This window comes from Amblyomma mixtum, chromosome 3 (assembly GCF_055824585.1).
Source record: "Amblyomma mixtum isolate Tamu chromosome 3, ASM5582458v1, whole genome shotgun sequence".
Lineage (NCBI taxonomy): Eukaryota > Metazoa > Arthropoda > Arachnida > Ixodida > Ixodidae > Amblyomma > Amblyomma mixtum.
In genome coordinates this window covers 297,430,175-297,451,634 of record NC_143014.1, presented here as the reverse complement: position 1 = coordinate 297,451,634, position 21,460 = coordinate 297,430,175, and the positions used below count along the sequence as shown (strand labels likewise).

Here is a 21,460-nt window from a genome sequence, read left to right as displayed (position 1 = left end):
GAATACGTGTAGGTTGTCCGACTAGTAAGGCTGAGATCTGGGCGAGTTGGTATGCATTCATACTGGTGAACAGCGCAAAAAAGGAGGGACAACAACAAGACAAGCGCTGTGTCAGCGCTTGTCTTGTTGTTGCCCCGCCTTTTTTGCGCTGTTCAACAGTATGGTTGTCCGACTCCCTGTTTCAAATTGTTGCACAGCATAATGTCAAATAAGTGTTCAGCATTTGCGCAATGTCGTGAATTAGATGAGGCCAACTCCCAATTAGTGTTAGGTAAGTTAAAATAACCTACAAGAACTACGTTTTTATGTCTGAATGATGACATGTGTTCCGACAAATCGCGTAGAAACTGAGGAGGGGAATCTGGAGCTCGGTAAACAGCGAATGGAAAAATGGAACGGCCCCTAAAAGATAGCTTTAGGGAAATGCTTTCATGGTCATCGATTTGGTGAGTTAAACTAGCATGAATATTGTTTTTAACCAAAACCGCCACTACGCCACCTCTTGATAATCTGTCACGCCGTTAGATTTGATAAGCTGGAGGGAAAACGTCTTTGTTATCTATTTCATCACGAAGCCACATCTCCGTAATGATGACGATATGTGAATTGTAGCCAAGAAGTGCCTCAAGCTGTTCGCTTTTGTTGATTATACTCCGCGCATTAATGTTTATAAGTCTTAATTCCTTCTTGCTCCGCGCACTACGTCATTCACTCTTTCGTGTGTTCCGCGAGGGCAGTTTCACCCTTGTGCTAGTGGTATCATCCCACGAAAACATTTGGCCAGCAACGAGCAACTTATCATTGATTAAGGTCACCTTCATTTTCTTGTCTCTCTCAGTTTTAGTACTATCCCATAATAGTTTTCGTTTCCTGGGGGTTTCCTTTGAGTAGTCATTCTGAATAGATACTTTTTTTCCTTTAAGCTTTTGAGCGTTTTTAAGGACTTTGTGCTTTTCATTGTAATCCTGAAAAAATATGATCACAGACCTGTTGGCAGTGTTGTTTCCTAAACGATGAATTCTACCGACAGAAGTACAATGGACATCAAGTGTTTCCGAGAAAATTTCAGTCAGAACCTTCTGTTTTAGATCAGATTCTGTCTCATCTGGTTCCTCGCTTACACCAAAAGTGACTAAATTGGAACGTCTACTGTAATCTTCCATATAGACCAGTTTTGACTGCAAGGTGTGAATTGTGCGTTCCATATTATCAATACGTGCTGTTTGTTTTTCAAAATCCGCAAAGCGAGCGCTTAAGTCAGATAGTGTTTTTTACAAATCTCCTTGCTGTGTTCTGAGGGCTACAATCTCTGCTGTTAACTTGGAATGAGCTGTAAGCAACTGCTTTAATAGTTCTGTACTGTCTTCATTGGAATTATCAGGCCCAGGGTTAGATTCAATGTCACCACATAAAAGCAGCGCACAAACACAAACCACGTCTTGGCCAATGATAACACAGCGTTGCGGGCACGGCAGGACCAAAAGACCGCGGCAATCACTTCTAATTGTAGTAGAATAACAACCAACCTGTGCAAAGCAGAACAACGAAGCGCAAGGCAACATGCCTAAGTGCGGTCCGCTGTGCCCACTGAAGTTGAATCCTGGCTGTCGGTCTTTTAAACGAAGGTCCGGGCAGGCCACATGGAACGGGGGCGGTGCTTGAAGAAGGTAACCATTCCGCCAGGAAATGAAATCTCCCGCATCTGTTGTCAAATAATCTTCAAGGCACGTGTCGACTGTAGCGGTATCCTGATGAAGAAGCAGTTTGGACAGACCGAGCAGAAAAACCTGTGCAAAGCAGAACAACGAAGCGTAAGGCAACATGCCTAAGTGCGGTCCGCTGTGTCCACTGATATCACAGAAAAAAATATAAAGGAAAAATAAAACCGCATTTATAACATGTTTGCAGTCAAGCACGTTAACACATTGTTCATGAAAAATTCTAACTAGCCTCAATCCCTTGCGGAAGCGAGCTGACGTAAACTGATTTTTTTTTCTCTAATGCAGTGACTTGTCAATGGTTGTCTCTATGGTTTCCTTCAAGACCGTACTTATATGCGGCAAGGACCAGTGATAAACTTTCATTTTGCAGTGATCCAGCCCTCGACCAGGATCCGACTTTCAATCCCAATGGAAAATGATCGCTGATATAGCGGTCCAAGGATCGGGAGTAAGAACAGCCCTAGCGCAACAGATATTACTAAGTAGGTGCGAAACAGCCAACAAAATTTGCCAAGTTGGTGTATTACTTTTCCCAGAAAAAAAAATTAGCAGTGGTTCAGCTCTGGTTGAACCTGGAGGATTGCGGAAACAACGAGAGAGAGAGAGAGAGGCGATGGAGAGCGCGCGGCAGCGGTGGCGGCCCCGGCACGCTAGATGTGCACAACTATGCCGCGCCCGGCGCAGAATAGGCACATGTTCCATTTCGACGCCAGCAGCGTCAGAGCGCGCCGAAGCCGCCGAAAACGATGTTCAAGCGGCGTCGGAATATACAGGGTCTCGCTTTGCCCAACGTGACGTGGCAGTGCAGCGCGCGTGCGCGTTACGTCGGGGTATAACAAAGCCCTGAGTCACCCGCGCAGCGGCGGCGGCGCGCGCGCCGCCAGCCGTGCGCCGTCCTCGCGCATGCGCAATACGGCCTTGCGTCAGCTCCGCGAAATGGCTCGGCGACTCGCGTAGAGTTGCTTTCGTAACAAAAATATTTCAATTTGATAATATGGCTAAAAAACGTACCTATCAATGCGGATCATCTGAAATTCTCGACGCAGATATGAGAAATTATGAGTGAATAAAACGTATTATTAGCATTTGTTGTACTGCAGTCTAAAACAACCTTGTTTGCTAATATTTTAGGCTTCTCTCTTTTGCTGTTCGTTTCCCAGCACTCTATATAAAAGGTCTGTGTTACGTGGGCCATCGATAAATTCTGTGTTTAAACGGAACGTGTTGCGAGTGAAGTTTGGAAAATTACGCTTTCGAAGTAATGCGCATGCTCTTCTGGGAAAGGCAGTACAAGAGCAAACGGGTGGCTCCCGGCTCATATTACATGCTACACGCGCAAAATACGTTCACGCAGCATAACAAACGATTTGCTACATTGTTCTTAGCTCAAGAAATATCTAAATTAATCCTGCAGACAAAAAGAGAACTTGCCGGAAAAACGAGGCGGCGCGTTTGAAAAGCACGGTGAGGTAACCGGCGGCACATGACTGGCGCAGCGCTAACTTCTATATGGAAACAGACCATCCACCTTGAACGGACCGCTTGGATGCAACCCGGTGGACGTGTGATAAGTTGTCGACCTTTGAAGCAGAGGGGAAGCAACATAGGCCGCCTGGCGGGTGGTCAGACCCTTTTTTGCTCGGCCGCGAAACGGCTCGAGTGTCCGCTCTTTACGTAAGTATGTTTCTCTGTGGTCTCGTTGCAGTCGAGTCAACGTTTCTAGATAAGGCAGTTGGAAAACTTGCTCCGGGTGTGCGGCCCCTTTCTGTCGCCGATTTCATCTCAAAGAGGTTTGAGCGCCATCTCTCGGGTGGTGGGAGTACCGCGTTTGTTTTCCCATGACCTCTGTGACCAGCTCAAGCATCGGTTACTTTAACATCGTGCTTGATCTCAGAGGCCACGATTTCTCTTCGCCGCGGCGCCCATTGGCTGCGCTTGGTCACAGTTTGCTGCGTTAGCTCGCGCCTCGCATCGTCTGCGCCGGCGGCGGCTGCTTCTGGCCGCGCTCATCTACGAATTGCTAAGTCCACGTGCGCTCCACGTCAGCGGTACGTGAGGGCAGGATGCTCGAGGTTGAGCTTTTGGCTTTAAATATCGGAAAAAACTGGAAGCCCTTCTTTCCGCGGTTTAGAGAAACATGACGTACCGCTTGCCTCCTCGTAGTTTATGTTGATAATGTTCCTCGGGTTGGTAATATGCGGTTGTGCAGAGCAATTACCAAGTCTGCTTAGTCGGCCATGTCCAGACCGCATTTCTGTTGACCGTTGACGCTGACCTTCCTTGTAAGGTTGGCGATGTGAAGCGCAAAACTCTTCGCTTCGAGATCCTCTTAAACTAGGGGGTCGCAGTTGAAGCACTACATTCCGAGAAGTGATGGCCCCTTAGCGCTCATTTCACAGAACTGGCTGCACCTGAACTGAATACAACCGAGAGGCATCGCATTAAATAAATTTTTTCCTTGGCTGGTTTTAACAGTTGTGTAAAAAAAAAGAAAATAACAGATTTTTTAGAAATTCAAACACCTACTGAATTTCGTAGCCTCAGCCTGGGTGCAAAATGCTACGTACGTCGCAAATTCACCTCGTTACATGGAGAATGTGATGCTTGCCGCCTCAAAGGTCCCGGCCAGGGATCTTTGCGTCGCCAGCCGCGCGTCGCCGGCAGACGACACATGGTGATGCGGCGAATTTCACGTGGTGGCCCGCGGACAACGCTGCCCGCATATAAGCGAGCTGATACGAAAGCAGTCTCATGGATCCTGCCGCTTCTGTGTCGATAGTTCCTCTTGTGATGTGCATTTCCTACCAAATCCATGCTGCTACCCTATAGCAAAGCAAATGCTGCAAAGCAACACTAAGGATTTAGAACATGCCGGCGTGTAGTGTACCGGGATGCCGAGCGGGATATGATTCGACAGAGTCAAATTCTGAGAAGCGGCATTTTTCAAGCGTGCAAATGACCCTAAGGTGCTGAAAGCATGGACAGAAGCAATTCCGCGCAAGAACTTCAAGGTAACGTACAAAACTTATGTGTGCGACCTCCATTTCCCGCCTGAGGACATCAACTCCTGCTTCCAACACGTCGTTAACGGTCAAACCGTTAGGATTCCTCGAGGTAGGTTGACGCTGAAGAAGGGTGTGGTGCCATGTATTTTCACGAAAGTCACCCGAAGTTACATCAGTGGCTTCCGCCGATGTTTTCGCCTGTCAGAGCAAAAGAGGAGATGAAGATGGCTTCGACGTTCCGGAGAGCGCCGAACATCTTGAGGTCGCCGCTGACAAACGCACGATGGAAAATGTACCGTGGTTTTCTGTTCTGCAAAACACACCAACGTTTGAGGCATGGTGCGTAAGAGCCTCAGCCGATGATTTTATTATCTACAAGCTGGAGGAGCGTGAAGGTGTTGTAGTAGTACAGAAAGCTGTAGTTGTGCGAAACAACTTGTCCGTTGATGTCAGTGCACGAGATGTGCTTGTGCCGGAAAGGAGCTACGTTCAAAATTACATCGAAAACTGCACTTGCAAGCCTGAATGACGTGACGACGTTTCTTTAGTACATTATCTTCCTGAATATTTGCATAGGGTGCGAAAGTGAGCTTTTCCCTAGCATTTCAACCTCAACGACCGCCTTGAAATCTGATGGTGTATCGCACAGTAAGAAATGCATGCAAGAAAATGAACTCCATGCAAGAAAATGAAAAAAAATTTGAGGACAGAGTGAAGCACCTAGCAAAAAAGGGCATTAACTCTCAACGCAAGGCGCGGTGGGTAATTAAGAACCTAAGGAAAATTGTCATTAGGGCAACTGCTTTTCGTGAAAAAGCGAAAAGGGAACTCGATGCTCTAAAGCACCGGCTCTGGCAGGTGTCACCAAATGTCTTGGAGAAAACACTGGAAAAAATACCTGATGGACACCGGGAAGCCTTTCGCACAGCATTTCAAGCTGCAAAAGCAAAAACGTCTAAGGGAAGGCTCTATAGGTCAGAATGACTCGCGACATGCATGCTCTTACGAATTTCAAGTCCGAGAGCGTACGAACTCATGGTAAAGATGAAGCTCCTGCCGCTTCCGACAACCATCCTGCTAAGACAGATCATGCGTGGGATGACCTGTGAGTTCAGGTTTAGCAAGGTAGCTCTCATCAGTGTCGGAGCGTTCATGAAGGACAGGTCAGATGTGCAGCGCTGCGGAACATTAATACTGGACGAAATGAAGGTGCGGCGGCTGTTGTTTTCAAACAAGAACACTTATAAGATTGACGGCTTTTTGAATTATGGCGATGGCCACGATTCAACTATAGCTGCTGACCACGCACTGGTTCTTATGTTCGTGCCCCTCTTCCACTCCTGGGTTCAGCCCATTGCGAGTTTTGCAACAAAACATGCAGCACCTGAGAAGGTGTTAGCAAGGCTCGTTCTGGAGGCCATTGTAGAACTTAGCAAGCATAATGCTGTTGTTGTTGCCGTTATAAGTGATGGAGCCAGCATTAACAAGGCCATGTGGTCCCAGTTTCGCGTATCAGGCAAGCTGCATGCACCGAAGCACAAAGTGGACCATCCGACTGTTCCTGTGCAGCACCTGTACTTCCTTTGTGATGTCCCGCACATTATAAAGTGCATCAGGAACCATCTTCTTCATCATTAGAACGCAATGGTGAGCTAAAGATTCCTTTTAACAAACATTCATAGTATGTTTTCGAAGAAGTATTTGTTTTCGATCTGCAAGTTTTTGCAAACTTGCAGATCAGCAAGCACAAGATCAACTATGACCACTACCGGATACTACAGGAGGTTGATGGCAAACAGCAGCTATGCGTCGTGCCTAAAGAGAGCATGTCAGCCCTGACAGTATCAGAAAAATTTACGTCCGGCTGGCTGTTTAGGTAGTAAAGGTGCTGAAGTGTGTGCAAAATTTAGCCGAACTAGAACTCCTTGGCGCGGTTGCGACACATATTAAAGCTCTGTATTCATTCGTTTGTTTATAGGTATTAAGCACAGTACTGCAGTCGGGCTAAGGGTCTACCAGCGGCTCGAGCAGCCTGTACTGGAGCTGTGATGGCACTAGTGAGTTCACGCTCATGGTGAACAGTCTGTTTGATGCTTTAAACATAAAACTGTCTCAGTTTGGAATAACAAGCTCCTCGAAGGAAATGGAGGTAAGCACATATAAACGAAACATCTAGCAAAAAGCTGCAAATTTTCTCTAACATTGTTGACTGTTTTTTTCCTCCTGATTCACCTTCCAGGTCATCCAGAAGTTCCTTGATGCACTAAATATGACGGAGAGGAACCACATTTCTGAAGGAACTGTTATGTTTGCTTCGCAACCTACCACTGAATCTCTTCGTGTTACTCTTGCGTCAGTCCTAGATTTCACGAAAGATCTTTTATCCCAAGGAGCATCTTATGTACTTACCGGAAAGCTGAATCAGGATCATTTAGAGCTAAGCAGTACAAACGGGAGCAATTTCTTCTTTCTTTTACTTGCGGACTCTCATTAAGTCGAACTTAATTACTTACTTCGAACATGCAGAACACCCGGAAACCATACTGAAAATGGTCCCGTTTATTTAAACTGCATATATTTCGAAAATTTTCAATCTCCTTAGAGTTGGAATGCCTAAGAATAGACTTCATTATACGTTTTAACTCTAAAAAAAGTCATGCATCTTATATTTCAGACGTTTTTTGGGCTGACCAGAAGCTACGGAGGTGATGAGGACCATCCCACTTTGACAAGCTTCTCTCACATATACAGGCTGTTGAGTTTGTACGCACCGATAAGCGCTTGTGTTGGTATCAATGTGATAGAACACACGTTCGTTCTTGTCACTGTTGAAGAGACGATGAAGGCTGGTAGAAAAGAACGGCTTGTATCACGTGAGCAGCTTCAGAAGACCATTGAGGGGAAGTTATCTGAAATCTACGCATCCACACAAGTAAGGGAAAGCGTCGCTCCCGATCACGGATATTACGCACCATCAGCCCAGGATTGCGTCATATACTACTTGTGTGGTTACCTCGTAAAATCCTTTCTGAAATATGAGAAGTGTCAGGAGTGGATCAGTAGCATTCAGTCTTCAAATTCAGAATTCCCAGAGGCATTTCTCACTCTAGGGAGAGAATTCAAGCAGGGGAGCCTCAAGAAGCCATCATCGGAACTCTATAACATGTTGCGCAATTGAAATCAAGATTTCGCCTATGCTGCAAAAGAGCCTCTGTTCAGACACTTTTTGGGCCCTCCTTAATTCGCTCAAAGAGAGCGATGTGACGTGTTGGCTGCCCTCTCACAGAGATAGTACAGCTGCAGAGCTTTAGCATTCTTACATAGCACTACGCATGCATTTTGCCGCTAAAGATGCTTGCAAAAAAGCTCAGCGCTTCCGAACTTGCTGCTGCAAGAAAGAAAGCCAAACTGATCTGAAAGGTTGAAAACTTTCCTTTATTGACTTGATCACTGAAAGTTGCGCTACTGTAAATAAAACTTAGCTGAAGGGTAAAAGACACTAAATCTTGTTTCTTTGATTTTTTCTTGCGGCACATGCACTTTTTTTTCTTCAGCCATCTGCTCTGTTTTACTGTCGAGATGAAAATAGAATTGTGCTGATGGTTGCGGCATTTTCTTTAAATAAAGCTATCGGTATTGCGAGCACGGCAGCTTGACTTCTTGAAGCCGTTTGCAAACTCGTCTTTAACGAGTCCGGCTAATGTTACTGCTATAAATGCTACTAAACCATCTTCTTTCATTACAAAAAAGATCAAGGCGAAAGCTACGTTTGTATTCCTTAAATACGTTGTTTTTTAACGGACGCGAGCCATCTCCTGCTGACGCTCCTCAAGCTGGGAATGGCAGACGAGGCGCTCATCCTAAATCGACCGCAACGCCACCGCCTAGACGGTGATCGCTCGGGGCCGCTCTACTCCCTGGCCACGTCCCTGGCTTGCCGGCGCAGTTTGCCGACTGTCCTTATCTAAAAACGTTGGTCGAGTGAGAGACGCCTGGCTCCGAAGCGGCCCACTCATTCCGTGCCAAGCGGTTCGGGGAAGCGGCAGCCGGTTGACCACGAGGCTTTCGCCAAGCACACTTTAGAATTTTCAAAGTGCCTTCGGTATTTTTTTTTAGGAAAGGAAATGCCCAGTATCTGTCTGCTACAGCTGCGAAACCAATAGAGCGGGGGCTTGAAAGCAGGGGTAAAATTTGTAAATTGTTTTTTGAGGAAAGCAAATGCGCAGTATCTGTCTTACAGATCTCGGTGGACACCTGAACGAGAGGGAAGGCGCGTAACTTCCCTCTTGGACAGTGGACACCTCAATCGTTCTTTAAGCTATGTGGCGGCAGTGACAGAAGTGGGCTGCATGATTTGGCGTCAACAACGTTGTGCCAGAAACGCTGCCACCTGCCAGTGTGGCAGGGTGGGTGGTACTTTAGTGTAGATATATAAAGATAAGCGGGAATTTTTTACCCCTTATGCGGGAGAACATCCCGTTCCTCTCGCTCGTAATGGCTCCCACAGCTGTGATAACCTCGCGAAATACTTGCGAAGACCTCGTCTTTGAGATTCAGGCATTGGTGCAGCAAGTCGAGCATATACACCATTTTACTGAAGACAGCGAAATACTCTCTAACCCCCTGTACATTGCGCCGACAGTCATTTCCGTTTCCGCCGGCCCACTGTTGCCATCTCCCAGTGAGCAGTGCGCATAGCTTTGCGTGTGCGCGATTTTTCATTGCATAGCGGGCTCGCTCTTCAATCTGCGCTGTTTTAAGGTTCGTATCCCTTCATCAATGCCGTTCTCGGTGGCAAGGTCGTCGGGTCAGCACTGCGCAGTTGTTGGCTGCACCAATAATCAAAGAAATCGGAAGCGGATCGCCGGGAGCGAGTGCGGACGACATGCAACAACCAAGTCTGAATGCGGTTGTGGCATGTTTCAGCTGCACCGCTTTCCCGCTGACCCTGAATTATCTCGCCAATGGACGTCTTTGGTAAATCGAAAGAACTTCGTTCCAACAACGAACTCTCGGATATGCTCGTCCCATTTTGTGGATGGGCGACGCACGCAGCAAAATCCTCTGCCGATGTTGAACTTGGGATACCAGCGCAAGGCAAGTGGTCTTTTCATTTCTGTCGTGTCGCGCAATGTTAACGAAATATTTACGAGATATTGGACAAAAATGCAGTATGACAGTGACAGTTCAGCACGAAACGCTCGCAACGTTGTGCAACACAGTTCAGTGATAGACATGAGCTGCTTTTGTGCGCTCATTTTTCAAATATTGTGCAGCTCCAAAAAATTAGCGCACTGTGGGCACGTCCACGAACGCAAAATGGGTTTGCGTACGTTCTAATAATTGCATTGGTACTATTTCAGATCGTTCGTGGCCGTAGGCGTCTCGTTCGTGACGGATGTAGTATGCCACCGCCACCGAAGAGAAAGGTGAGCTTACTACGACTCTTAACTGTGCAGCACAATTTATTGCAGGTGAATTTACCAGACCTGTAAAGGTATTGTATTGAAATTTCGGAGCATCTCTGCGGGTCTTACGCTGGCCTAACACGCAACGCCGAACGATTTGGCGAAAAACTGACGCTCAAAAGTCCGAATGACACGATCATGGTTCGCCTGCCTGTTGTATCCGGTGGCTTCGCGTTGGCGCTGCCCTGTCGTGCTGAGCACCCAGAGCACGACATCGCGATCCTTCTGCCACTCAGTATCGCCGCGGGATCTCGCCCTTGAGACTACCGTTGATTCACGGGCGTGGTTCTTCGCATACTCGATGGTTGCATTTGCACACCCAGTGGCGTGCTTGTTCCAAATACTGCTTCGGGCTACCCGTCCAACCCAATGCGGGTGCACCTGAAGCTACTATTAAAATGCGCAAAGCTTCGTACGGCGCCAACTGACAAACATTCCATTAAGAAGTAACACTTTAATAATCCTGAGCAGTAACCGAACTCAGCACCAAGCATAACAAGCAGCTGTATGTACATAATGTGCGATTTAGGTGATCAGTATTAAACCTTCTGGAAGAGCAAGGTACACAGTGGCAGTGCACAAAAGAAGTGATAAAACAACTGTAGAATACAAATACATTACGCGCAAGATACCTTAAAAAAACTTGCTCGATAAAATCAGCTTGCAACTTGTACTAGTTTAGATGCTTTGAAAATCACTGTTTTGCATAATTTACAAGGGTAATTAACTCCTAACACTGCGACCTAGTAAAGGTAATTAATTGCAGACAGACCGATCATTTTGTTAGTCGTAATGAACACTGCTTGCTTAAAAATGCCTCTGCCTGTGGAATTTCATTACTATATTCTCTCAAATTCAAGACAGTATCATTGGGCTGGGTGCAATGATAGCTGGGTGCTTCGTAATGACCAGTGAAGCTGCTGTAGGGATGTACAGTCGGGCCGGAATGAAATGCAAACACCCATGTGTAACACTTTTCTACTTGGCTGCGAGATATTACTTTTGAACCGGATTATGAAGACATACCTTGGTAGACCCTGTAGACACCAACATGAACCAGTCTAGGTGCACAATGCAGCCGAAAGTAGACTGGTAAAATATTTTATTTTCTTGACATGCACTGTTTGCATTCCATTCTGGCCCAACTGTACATATTTACCAAGATTCTGAGTGGCCTGCAGCACTTTTTGTTTATTTACAGGCTGTTCCACATGTTGAAAGCTCCTCAGACAGCTTTGACAGCACCAATGACGCTCATGTGAGTGGTGATACAAATGTGCTTGTGTTCTTGATATGTTAAAAAATATAAACTTGAGCTCACTGCCATATTTGTCGACAGGTTGGTCTTTATGGAGCATGGACTGAAGCTAGCCTGGGTAGTGCTAACGAGGAAGAGGTAAGGCTGCTTATCAAGGTGCATAATTTTCTGAACATGTAAGTGGATATTATACTACTGTTCTCTGCAAAATGGAATGATATCCACTGCAAGTAGATGACTTGGCTAGCTTGTTCTTGCTCAGTAAAGCTAATGCAGCCACAGGAAATTTATCAACCTCAAATTTTAAACCGGAGCCCAATGCCATGTTCTCCAATCACGGGCACCCATTTCAAAGGATGCATAGCAGCCAGTTTGGCCTCTAGCTATGAAGGTGTATGTGTGTGAAGCTTTGTACATGCTGTGTGGAGCTAAGCCTCTTCCTCTCTATACAGATTATTGTACACAGTGCAGATGCCTCGAGTGGCTCACTCGCACATAGTGAGCCTGATGTAAGTACGAATCCAAACCCTTATAAGCCCCAAAATTCAAACCTAAGCATACTGCCACATTTTTCCACCAACAGGAGGACCCCAGCTGTGGAAACGCAGCACATAGTTTCACTTCTAGCAACGACAGAGATCAGGAGGACCCCAGCTGTGGAAACGCAGCACATAGTTTCACTTCTAGCAACGACAGAGTTCAGGAGGACCCCAGCTGTGGAAACGCAGCACATAGTTTCACTTCTAGCAACGACAGAGATCAGGAGGACCCCAGCCGTGGAAACGCAGCACATAGTTTCACTTCTAGCAACGACAGAGTTTAGGAGGACCCCAGCTGTGGAAACGCAGCACATAGTTTCACTTCTAGCAACGACAGAGTTCAGGAGGACCCCAGCTGTGGAAACGCAGCACATAGTTTCACTTCTAGCAACGACAGAGATCAGGAGGACCCCAGCTGTGGAAACGCAGCACATAGTTTCACTTCTAGCAACGACAGAGTTCAGGAGGGCCCCAGCTGTGGAAACGCAGCACATAGTTTCACTTCTAGCAACAACAGAGATCAGGAGGACCCCAGCTGTGGAAACGCAGCACATAGTTTCCCTTCTAGCAACGACAGAGATCAGGAGGACCCCAGCTGTGGAAACGCAGCACATAGTTTCACTTCTAGTAACGACAGAGTTCAGGAGGACCCCAGCTGTGGAAACGCAGCACATAGTTTCCCTTCTAGCAACGACAGAGATCAGGAGGACCCCAGCTGTGGAAACGCAGCACATAGTTTCACTTCTAGCGACGACAGAGTTCAGAAGGACCCCAGCTGTGGAAACGCAGCACATAGTTTCACTTCTAGCAACGACAGAGTTCAGGAGGACCCCAGCTGTGGAAACGCAGCACATAGTTTCACTTCTAGCAACGACAGAGTTCAGGAGGACCCCAGCTGTGGAAACGCAGCACATAGTTTCACTTCTAGCAACGACAGAGATCAGGAGGACCCCAGCTGTGGAAACGCAGCACATAGTTTCACTTCTAGCAACGACAGAGTTCAGGAGGACCCCAGCTGTGGAAACGCAGCACATAGTTTCCCTTCTAGCAACGACAGAGATCAGGAGGACCCCAGCTGTGGAAACGCAGCACATAGTTTCCCTTCTAGCAATGACAGAGATCAGGAGGACCCCAGCTGTGGAAACGCAGCACATAGTTTCACTTCTAGCAACAACAGAGATCAGGAGGACCCCAGATGTGGAAACGCAGCACATAGTTTCCCTTCTAGCAACGACAGAGATCAGGAGGACCCCAGCTGTGGAAACGCAGCACATAGTTTCACTTCTAGCAACGACAGAGCTCAGGAGGACCCCAGCTGTGGAAACGCAGCACATAGTTTCACTTCTAGCAACGACAGAGATCAGGAGGACCCCAGCTGTGGAAACGCAGCACATAGTTTCACTTCTAGCAACGACAGAGATCAGGAGGACCCCAGCTGTGGAAACGCAGCACATAGTTTCACTTCTAGCAACGACAGAGTTCAGGAGGACCCCAGCTGTGGAAACGCAGTACATAGTTTCACTTCTGGCAACAACAGAGATCAGGAGGACCCCAGCTGTGGAAACGCAGCACATAGTTTCACTTCTAGCAACAACAAATGAGATCAGGAGGACCCCAGCTGTGGAAACGCAGCACATAGTTTCACTTCTAGCAACGACAGAGTTCAGGAGGACCCCAGCTGTGGAAACGCAGCACATAGTTTCACTTCTAGCAACAACAGAGATGTAAGCATTCATTCGAATCCTTGCAACATGCTGCCAACTCAAATTAAACCTCACTGTGCTGTCCATTTCTGAACAGGGCACTGCATACAGTGAAGATGCCCTGACCACTTTAGCTCCGCAAAGTGAAGATGATGTAAGTATTACAACTTCGTGTAGCCCCCAGATTCAAGCTTATTCGGTGCCTCATTTATCCACAACAGGAGGACCACAGCAGAGGAAATGCAAGACGTTATGTCACTTCAAGCAACGACGGAGACGTAAGCATTCATGCGCATCCTTGCAACATTTGCTAGCTCATGAAACTTCACTTCACTATCAATTTCTCAACAGGGCACTGCATACGGTGAAGTTGCCTTCACTACTTCGCCAGCACAAAGTGAAGACATAAGTTCTGGTTCCACACTGACTGCAGCTGCCACATTGTTCCAGCCACAGAATGGCCCTTGCAATGAACATGCATCAACCAGCATTGCTCCCAGCTTTAAACGAGATGTAAGCATCCAAGTAAAGCCTCGTAGTGTGTTTTTACTGTAACAGCAAATTACATCTGTGGACTGTATCTTAAATTGATCTGTTGCAGGTGGAGATGAAAGAACAATCTACACAGTGCGAGCCACTAGACACTGATCACACCTATGCAAGCAAGCCAAGCCAGTACCCTATGTTTTCTATGACGGTAGCATTTTGTAACCTGACTTCTGAGGATATTGATTTCTACACAGGCATACCAGTATCAGCATTCGAAATGTTGGTTTCTGCCCTCAAAATGCATTCACAGACAGAAAGGAGGACACTATCTTTAGAAGAACAGCTGCTGCTGACACTGATGCGACTGAGGCTGGGTCTTCTGTATGGAGACCTGGCAAGGAGATTTGGCATATCAATTGCAACTGCCTCCCTCATTTTCGCAGAAGTTCTGAAGAACCTAGTAAAAATCATGGAAGATGTCGTTATATGGTTGCCCAGGACAAGGCTACGGGCCAATATGCCCACAAGTTTCAGGAAATGTGGATATGAACGCACCACATGCATATTTGATTGCACGGAAGTAGTCCTTCAAAGGCCAAAAAAGCTTATGGCTAGAGCACAGAGCTATAGCGCCTACAAGGCGGCTAATACAATCAAGTTTTTGATAGCCATTGCTCCTCATGGGCACATCATGTTTGTGTCGAATGCATTTGGTGGGAGGGCCTCAGACAAACTTATTGTAAGGACATCTGGGGTAGAAGAACACCTACGACCAGGCGACCAAATAATGGCTGATAGAGGCTTCAAGCTGGAACCACATCTTGAGGTCCAAGGGATCAGAATGAATGTGCCTGCTTTCACAAAAGGTACATCATGGTGCTGTCCGAGATCTACTTGAAATGCACGCACAGAACAAAATGTTTGATGCTTATCCCTTACTGATGTCTTCACATTTTGTTCATTTTGCAGGAAAGAAGCAATTATCACAAGAGGAGGTGACAAAGACTAGGCGCATTGCCTCAGTTCGTATACATGTGGAGAGAGCCATAAACCGCATAAAGACATACAGAATCTTTAAGCAGGTGCTCCCCATAAAATCAAAAAAGTATATTGACGACATTGCATTCGTTTGTGCTGGGCTCTGCAACCTGAAGGGTCCTCTTATTAAGGGACGACATGAACAATAAAGTGCACCACACTGTGTGAAATGCAGTTTAGCACAACGATCAATAAATGATTGAATGCAACATCCACTGGTTGAAAAATGTTTACTTCATCGTATATGCTTGTGAGACAGCCAGCGTCTGGCTCAACCTTCATGCATTCCTGCTTCTGGAACATCAGGAGTGCAACAGAGCTGAACCTCATTATAACAAAGCTTTGCAACCCTGCAATTACCTCATTATAGCCGTTGTGTTAGCGCAGTGCAGTACTTCGGCCGGTAGTTTTCAATGCTTGTCATCATGCAGAACAGGGAAAATGTAATGTTCATCTAAAGTACTACAGTGCTTCTTGCCCTCTTCCTTCCAGTCCCTTCTACATGGTGCAATTCTGAGATACTCTGTACCTATATTTTCCCATTAACCAACTATTATTAGTCGTCCCTTGTTAATATGGATATTTTTGTTCCCGACCAAAGCTGTCCATAGAGCGAGTTATCCGTAATAACTAAATGTGAAAAAATAATTTAAGAACATTACGGTACGCTTCTGTGCATACCAGTCAGTAATTAAGTGGAAATTATACAAATCCTTGGGAGCTTCAAGTCAATTGTCCTAGTAGCCATTATACTGAAAATAATGCAGTCTGCAGCATCTATTGCTCCATGAGACGTGATGGTGTGTTGGAGCATGGCGACTTATCCCTTATCCTCTACATGCATCAGGCAAAGTGCTGCACTGAGTCGCTGCACAACCTGCAGAGAACTTTTTCGCAGTTATTCATGCACGATGATATGAAACAACAAATCCGCTATCACTGCAGCATTTGCGTTTTTGCACTGCCTTTTGCTGGTGTCCTGCGCTCAATGTACAAGAAATGAAATATCTGGTTGGGGCAGTCGAGATTTAGTTCTCTTCTATGCACATATTAGCGCAACAAAAATGCATGGACCCGTATAGGCTCTGAGCGGCGAGTTGCCGTATTAACAAGGCGTAAATGTACTGAAAAAGCTTGGTCCCTAGAATAACGTTTTATAATTTGAGTCTTCTACATTAAGGGGCACGGCTATGTTATATTATTCAATGGGATCTATGGTGGTCAGGATGCTGACTACTGAGCCGGAGTTCCCGGGTTTGATCCCGACAGTGTTTCAATGGAGACTAAATGCAAGGTGCTCGCACAATGTGCATTGTCGGTGCACGTTAAAGAACCCCAGGTAATATAAATTATCTAAAGCCTTCCCGCTACAGTGTCTCTCATAGCTTGAGTTGCTTTGGAACGTTAAACCCCATAAACCACAAACCTTCAAAGGAACTAGCCATTCCATTCTTTGTTTTATCCATCCTTTCATTATGATCACTTTTGTTATAATGAGGTTCAATAATAGTACATGCTACAAAAAGAAAGGTACCTACATGTTACATATTTCACAATATTCTTTTCCCAGAGGCAACTTTCCCTCTGAATGTAGTCCTTCAACATAAGGAAGCAAATGAAGAAAATAGAAGTTCCTCAGCCTGGCAATGTGTTGCTGAACATATGCTGGATTATAGGGAACATTTACAAGCACATCACTTTCAGCAGACCACACATAAAAATGGCAACTTGTTTTTTCAGCACAAAACAAAGTGAACTGAACCTGGCTATAGTAGCCATTCTTGCCATTTGGGCAAAGCACAGCTTCACCAGCCACATACCTCACATCATATTTTTCTCCCTCTATCAAAGACCGGCAGTCTGGGACTGTTGGGCATTTAATTTCTAGTAAAGCACCATCTTCGCAGATGCCATCTGGGCTGGCTGACAGCCAAGGCTGTGCAGTGCTGACTAATACGCCTGACTGCGACACTGACAGACCGGTCCTTTTTGAAAACGCTGCTTTGGCAATTGCCTCATATTTGAGCCCGTGTTTTGTGGCAGAGTTTCCCATGAAAGACGGGCTGGCAAGTGCGCTAACAGCGTTCATAGGATCAGTATTTTCTCTCTTGGGGACCCTTTTAACGTTTGAGGCAGTTACGCGTAAACGCCTTGCCGTGTGCCAAAGCGTGCAGCTCTGCTCCTTGGTGGCGACCTGAAGGGCTGCTCGTCCTTTAGGAGAGAGCACTACAAACGCTTCATAAAAGGCTCTGCAGTGGTCGCAGCTGCTAGGAAGCTGCTTGCTGTCGCTGTGTCGATGGCGAGGCTCATCCGAGACGGGCTGATCTGCAGGACCGCTGCAGTGCACAGCATTCAGTGTAGTATGAAGAAGAGTGCCTGCAAGGTACAGAGTAATCAGGGCATTGGCATATGCTGCTATTTTCCAAGTAACAGCAGTTATTGAAACTGTTCTGAATAAAAAGTGCATTTCAATGTGCAATTAACCACCAATTTCACAAGAGGATAAACAATAATAGTTGAATGCACGTGGCCTGCAAAGCACTAACCATGAGCATGAGATGAGCCTTGCATAAAGTTCTGCTGCTGAGCACCCTAAAACTTTGCTATATGGATCTATTTTGTAACAGTTATGTTCCTAGCCTGTGAAAAACATGACATGGAAAAACACCAAACCAGAAGTTTCTCAGCAATGTTATGTAATTGCCAGGAATGCTGAAGAGGCCTCGATACGGGCTCTTGTTGATGTGCTCCATGAGCTCCTCGTCCGTCTCAAACTGGCGGATCCGCCTTGTCGGCCTTGGCTGTTCTATGCCCTCATCGACAGTCGACCTTTCCAGCCTAAACCTCATGTCTTTCAATAAAGCCTGCTCTACATTTCGCTTCGTTCCTCTGTTCCACAGAGCTGATTTGTCAGTGCATGTGGATCCAGTCAGCCCAAGGTTTGACGCCATTTCTACTTTACAAAGTATGGCGCCAACGTGGCTACACACTCCGGCTTGGCCAGCCATACATGAACAGGCAGCCGTGACAACTTACCCAGTTTGTCGCACACAGGCCCATGCTGTCCAGGGCTTGTTGTTCACAGCCTGCGACGGCCGCACCTCTGCCTTTATGTACAGAAGTTCTTCATTTACTCTAGAAGCCAGGACCTTTCCGACCCACCCACTCTGGAGAAAGTTGTATGACTCGAGGCTCTTGTATGCCTCAGCTTCCTGCAAGTCACAGGCCTTTGATTTTAACAAGTAGCACACAATATGTGCGCTACTAATCTCGGGCCAGTGCTTGGCATCGTCCGTCCACTCGACGACTTGGTCGGGATGTTTGTATGTTGACCCATCTGAAAAACAAGAAATAACAAGGATTATGCAAAAGTCAGAGACCAAGTTGTCTTAAGACAGTACACACCAATGCTCCAAATCTGGCTTCCAAACATGACTTTCTGACTCAGCTAAATGTCCGTTAAATGTGGAATTTGCTGTTGTAGCCACACTGTACAGTCTCGCAACTAGAATTGGGATGAGATACATAATTAGCTATCTAACTACCTATCTGGAAAGGAAAGGGACACTACCTGCCACTATTCGCGGACATATGAACAGTGCCGTTGAGAAACGAATGCAGAAGGGAATGAAAGACGCGAGTGGAAACAAGGCATCGTAGCAAATGCATTGCTCAGCATCGTAATGAGTGGTTCACTGGTATTCACGGATTAATTCATTAGCTCACACTCATGATTACTCACTCGCTTTCAAAGTGAAGTAAAATCAGTACACTTAGAGTGAGTGTGCCGACATATGAGCGCAGGGCTCCTTTGCCTCCGTCGAAATGCAACCGCCACGGCCGGGATAGACACGCGCGTTTTCGGGATCAGCAGAGCGAGACGCAAAAGTGCGCGTCAATGCACGTTAAATACCCCATGATGGGCCAAGCTAAACTGCGCCCCGCTGCAATGTAATTCATCACAGCGTAGGAGGTTAAAGCACGACGTGGGGTTTCACGTACACGCTCTCGGAAGACGTATGTACCTTACAACGGTACACGATCCGCCACTTGTAGCGCGACGCTTACTTGTAACACAAAACCTTCATATGATGTAACGACAACACACTAATAAACCATAGCACACATAACCGGGAAACAATACACTACTTGAAATGGACCGCGTTGGACAGTGTTCGGAGCGGCGACCGGAAACGCTTCCCGCAGCACGCTGCAGCAAGGCGCGATCGCCAGCCGCACCTGCAGCTATTCCGCTGTGTGCTCGTGCCCAGTTACAAGTATGTGCTCCTCAATAATAAAGTATTAACGTCTTAATAGCAAACAACGACACTCACCGATAATCAGAGTTTGGCCAGTGGACACGGCGCGCAGCCCTTCGGCGTCGTGCTGGCCGCTGCTGCTGTTCGGAGCTGCTTCCGCCATGTAGAACTGACGATTCAGATTGACGCTGGAGGTGCTATCACTCAAAAGCAGTGCACAACCACAAGCGCACAGAAACGTACAACACCAGTCTGATCTGCCCCTAGCTGCTGCTCTCCTACGAAGTGTGTACCACAGGCGTGATTGCGACGTAACGCACAGCTCAGTATGGCGCACGGAAATGCCGATGCGAGCTTTTCGCTTCCGCTCATACGGGGCGCCACCGTCAAATCAAAATGGTGGCGCCCAGGTAACGAAACTAAAATCGTGTATACCCATCTATTTCTCCGTCCACAAAGCTTCCTTCATGACAATCAAGAACTGTTAGTGGAGTGTTTCTGGAAGAAGGAATATGTGTGAAAAATAACAACGTCTGTAATTGTACACACGTCTTGCTCGAGTTCCTTGTCTCAATCTATCGAAAAGCTGAAACAGCTGATGATCTGCGCTCACATTTCGCATTAAGAAGTAACGTAATCGTAGGCAATTTTTTTTACACAATTTCAACGTCCACGACTGTTTTGACTTCCACCCATCACATAGACGTTCGCGAGTATTATGGCATTCAATCGACGTTTTGCCTCTAATTAATTAACTAACAACTCCATATGAACAAAATGTGACCCGCATCGATAATTACCTTCCTTTATAATAATCAATTATTTTTTACTCCTAGCTCTTCCTCGAAAGACGTAACGCCTGCCGACGCGTTTATCGTCCACTTTCTGCGGACACGAAAGGGCGAGCATAGCCAAGTAATGCATTCGCAGTACGAAGTACGTTGTCTGTTTGAGTGCCTGAAGCCAGCTAGACCTGCAGAAATAGCAAAAATAAGGCTGCTACTGCGCCGCGCCTGGGTTCCGAGTCAGCGGGGGCGTGAATGGTAAAGCTTCGCTGGCCACAACACGAGAGTACCACTCTATCGCCAGAATAAAACACCGATCGCGTTTAACTCCCACTCTTTTGCGCTGTGAATTGTATGTCGTCGTTTTAAGCATGAAATGCTTTTAGCTCCCGTTGTCGGCAGTGTGGTGAAGTCACGCCGAGACCGACAGCCAACATCCGGGCACTGAATTCCACTCATCCGGGCACTCAATTCCACTCATCCCGGCACTCAATTCCACTCATCCGGGCACTGAAACGAGGGTATCCGGGCACCGTACGAGATTTAACGAGACACTCTAAGAGAGAAGGCCGCGCTTCCGCGCCGTCCCCTAGGATGGCGCTGCGGTCCCACACTCACGTATGTAAAAGACCGGCCGCTGGGCCTTCAGCTCATGAAGGTTCCCCTTTGGAAGGCAGATGTATACACACTCGCGGAGTATTCGAACGCGCTGCAGATACATTCGTGTCAGGCCTGCGTCTCGTCGTGTCTGCGTACGCTTCTGCATCGTCCTGCATTTCATTGCCGCCACCGTCACAGCTGCTTAAGCTGAGCTATGGAGCCTGATGGAAGGAGAGATAGGAATCGTCTTGCGGAAAGCGATCGCTTTGCGAGTGATACGCCACAGTAGAAGACTGCTCGCCCCTGCCGACAACGCCATGATTATTCGGCCGCTCCCGAAAGCTCCAAGGCCGCCGCGGTTCGCGGCTGCGTATACCTAAGCCCGCACTATTGCAGGCGATCGCTTCGACGCAACAAGAAGAGTTTGCACACCCATTTCAAGATTTTGGCTAGTACCATCTAGAACCAATGTGTTATGCCCGTAAACATTTCATGCTTACCCTACTGTCAGTTACGGGAGAGGCAGAAATTTTTTTCCTATGCTTTTATTGTGTTTAACACCCCAAAGCGACTCGAGCTATCAGCGACGCCGTAG

The 21,460-nt window shown here is 46.8% G+C and overlaps 2 protein-coding genes and 2 pseudogenes across 2 annotated transcripts in view; 2 read left to right on the top strand and 2 right to left on the bottom strand.

Annotated features, from left to right (window-relative positions):
- Positions 1–1,538: 1,538 nt before the first annotated feature.
- The window catches only part of LOC149355318 (uncharacterized), a 224,897-nt gene continuing 204,975 nt past the window's right edge, over positions 1,539–21,460 (bottom strand). Inside the window, exon 4 of the mRNA XM_089583756.1 lies at positions 1,539–1,787. Coding sequence (XP_089439882.1) covers positions 1,720–1,787 — 68 coding nt within the window. The 3' untranslated portion in view covers positions 1,539–1,719. The remainder of the gene's footprint in view (positions 1,788–21,460) is intronic.
- On the top strand, positions 4,590–8,143 carry LOC149355323 (uncharacterized; annotated as a pseudogene).
- LOC149355322 (uncharacterized) lies at positions 10,132–15,452 on the top strand. Its single transcript, XM_089585152.1, has 5 exons — positions 10,132–10,155; positions 11,396–11,452; positions 11,534–11,590; positions 14,296–15,049; positions 15,153–15,452. Exons 1-5 carry the CDS (start codon positions 10,132–10,134, stop codon positions 15,368–15,370), a joined length of 1,110 nt encoding a protein of 369 aa, XP_089441278.1. The 3' UTR covers positions 15,371–15,452.
- On the bottom strand, positions 15,999–19,643 carry LOC149355321 (uncharacterized; annotated as a pseudogene).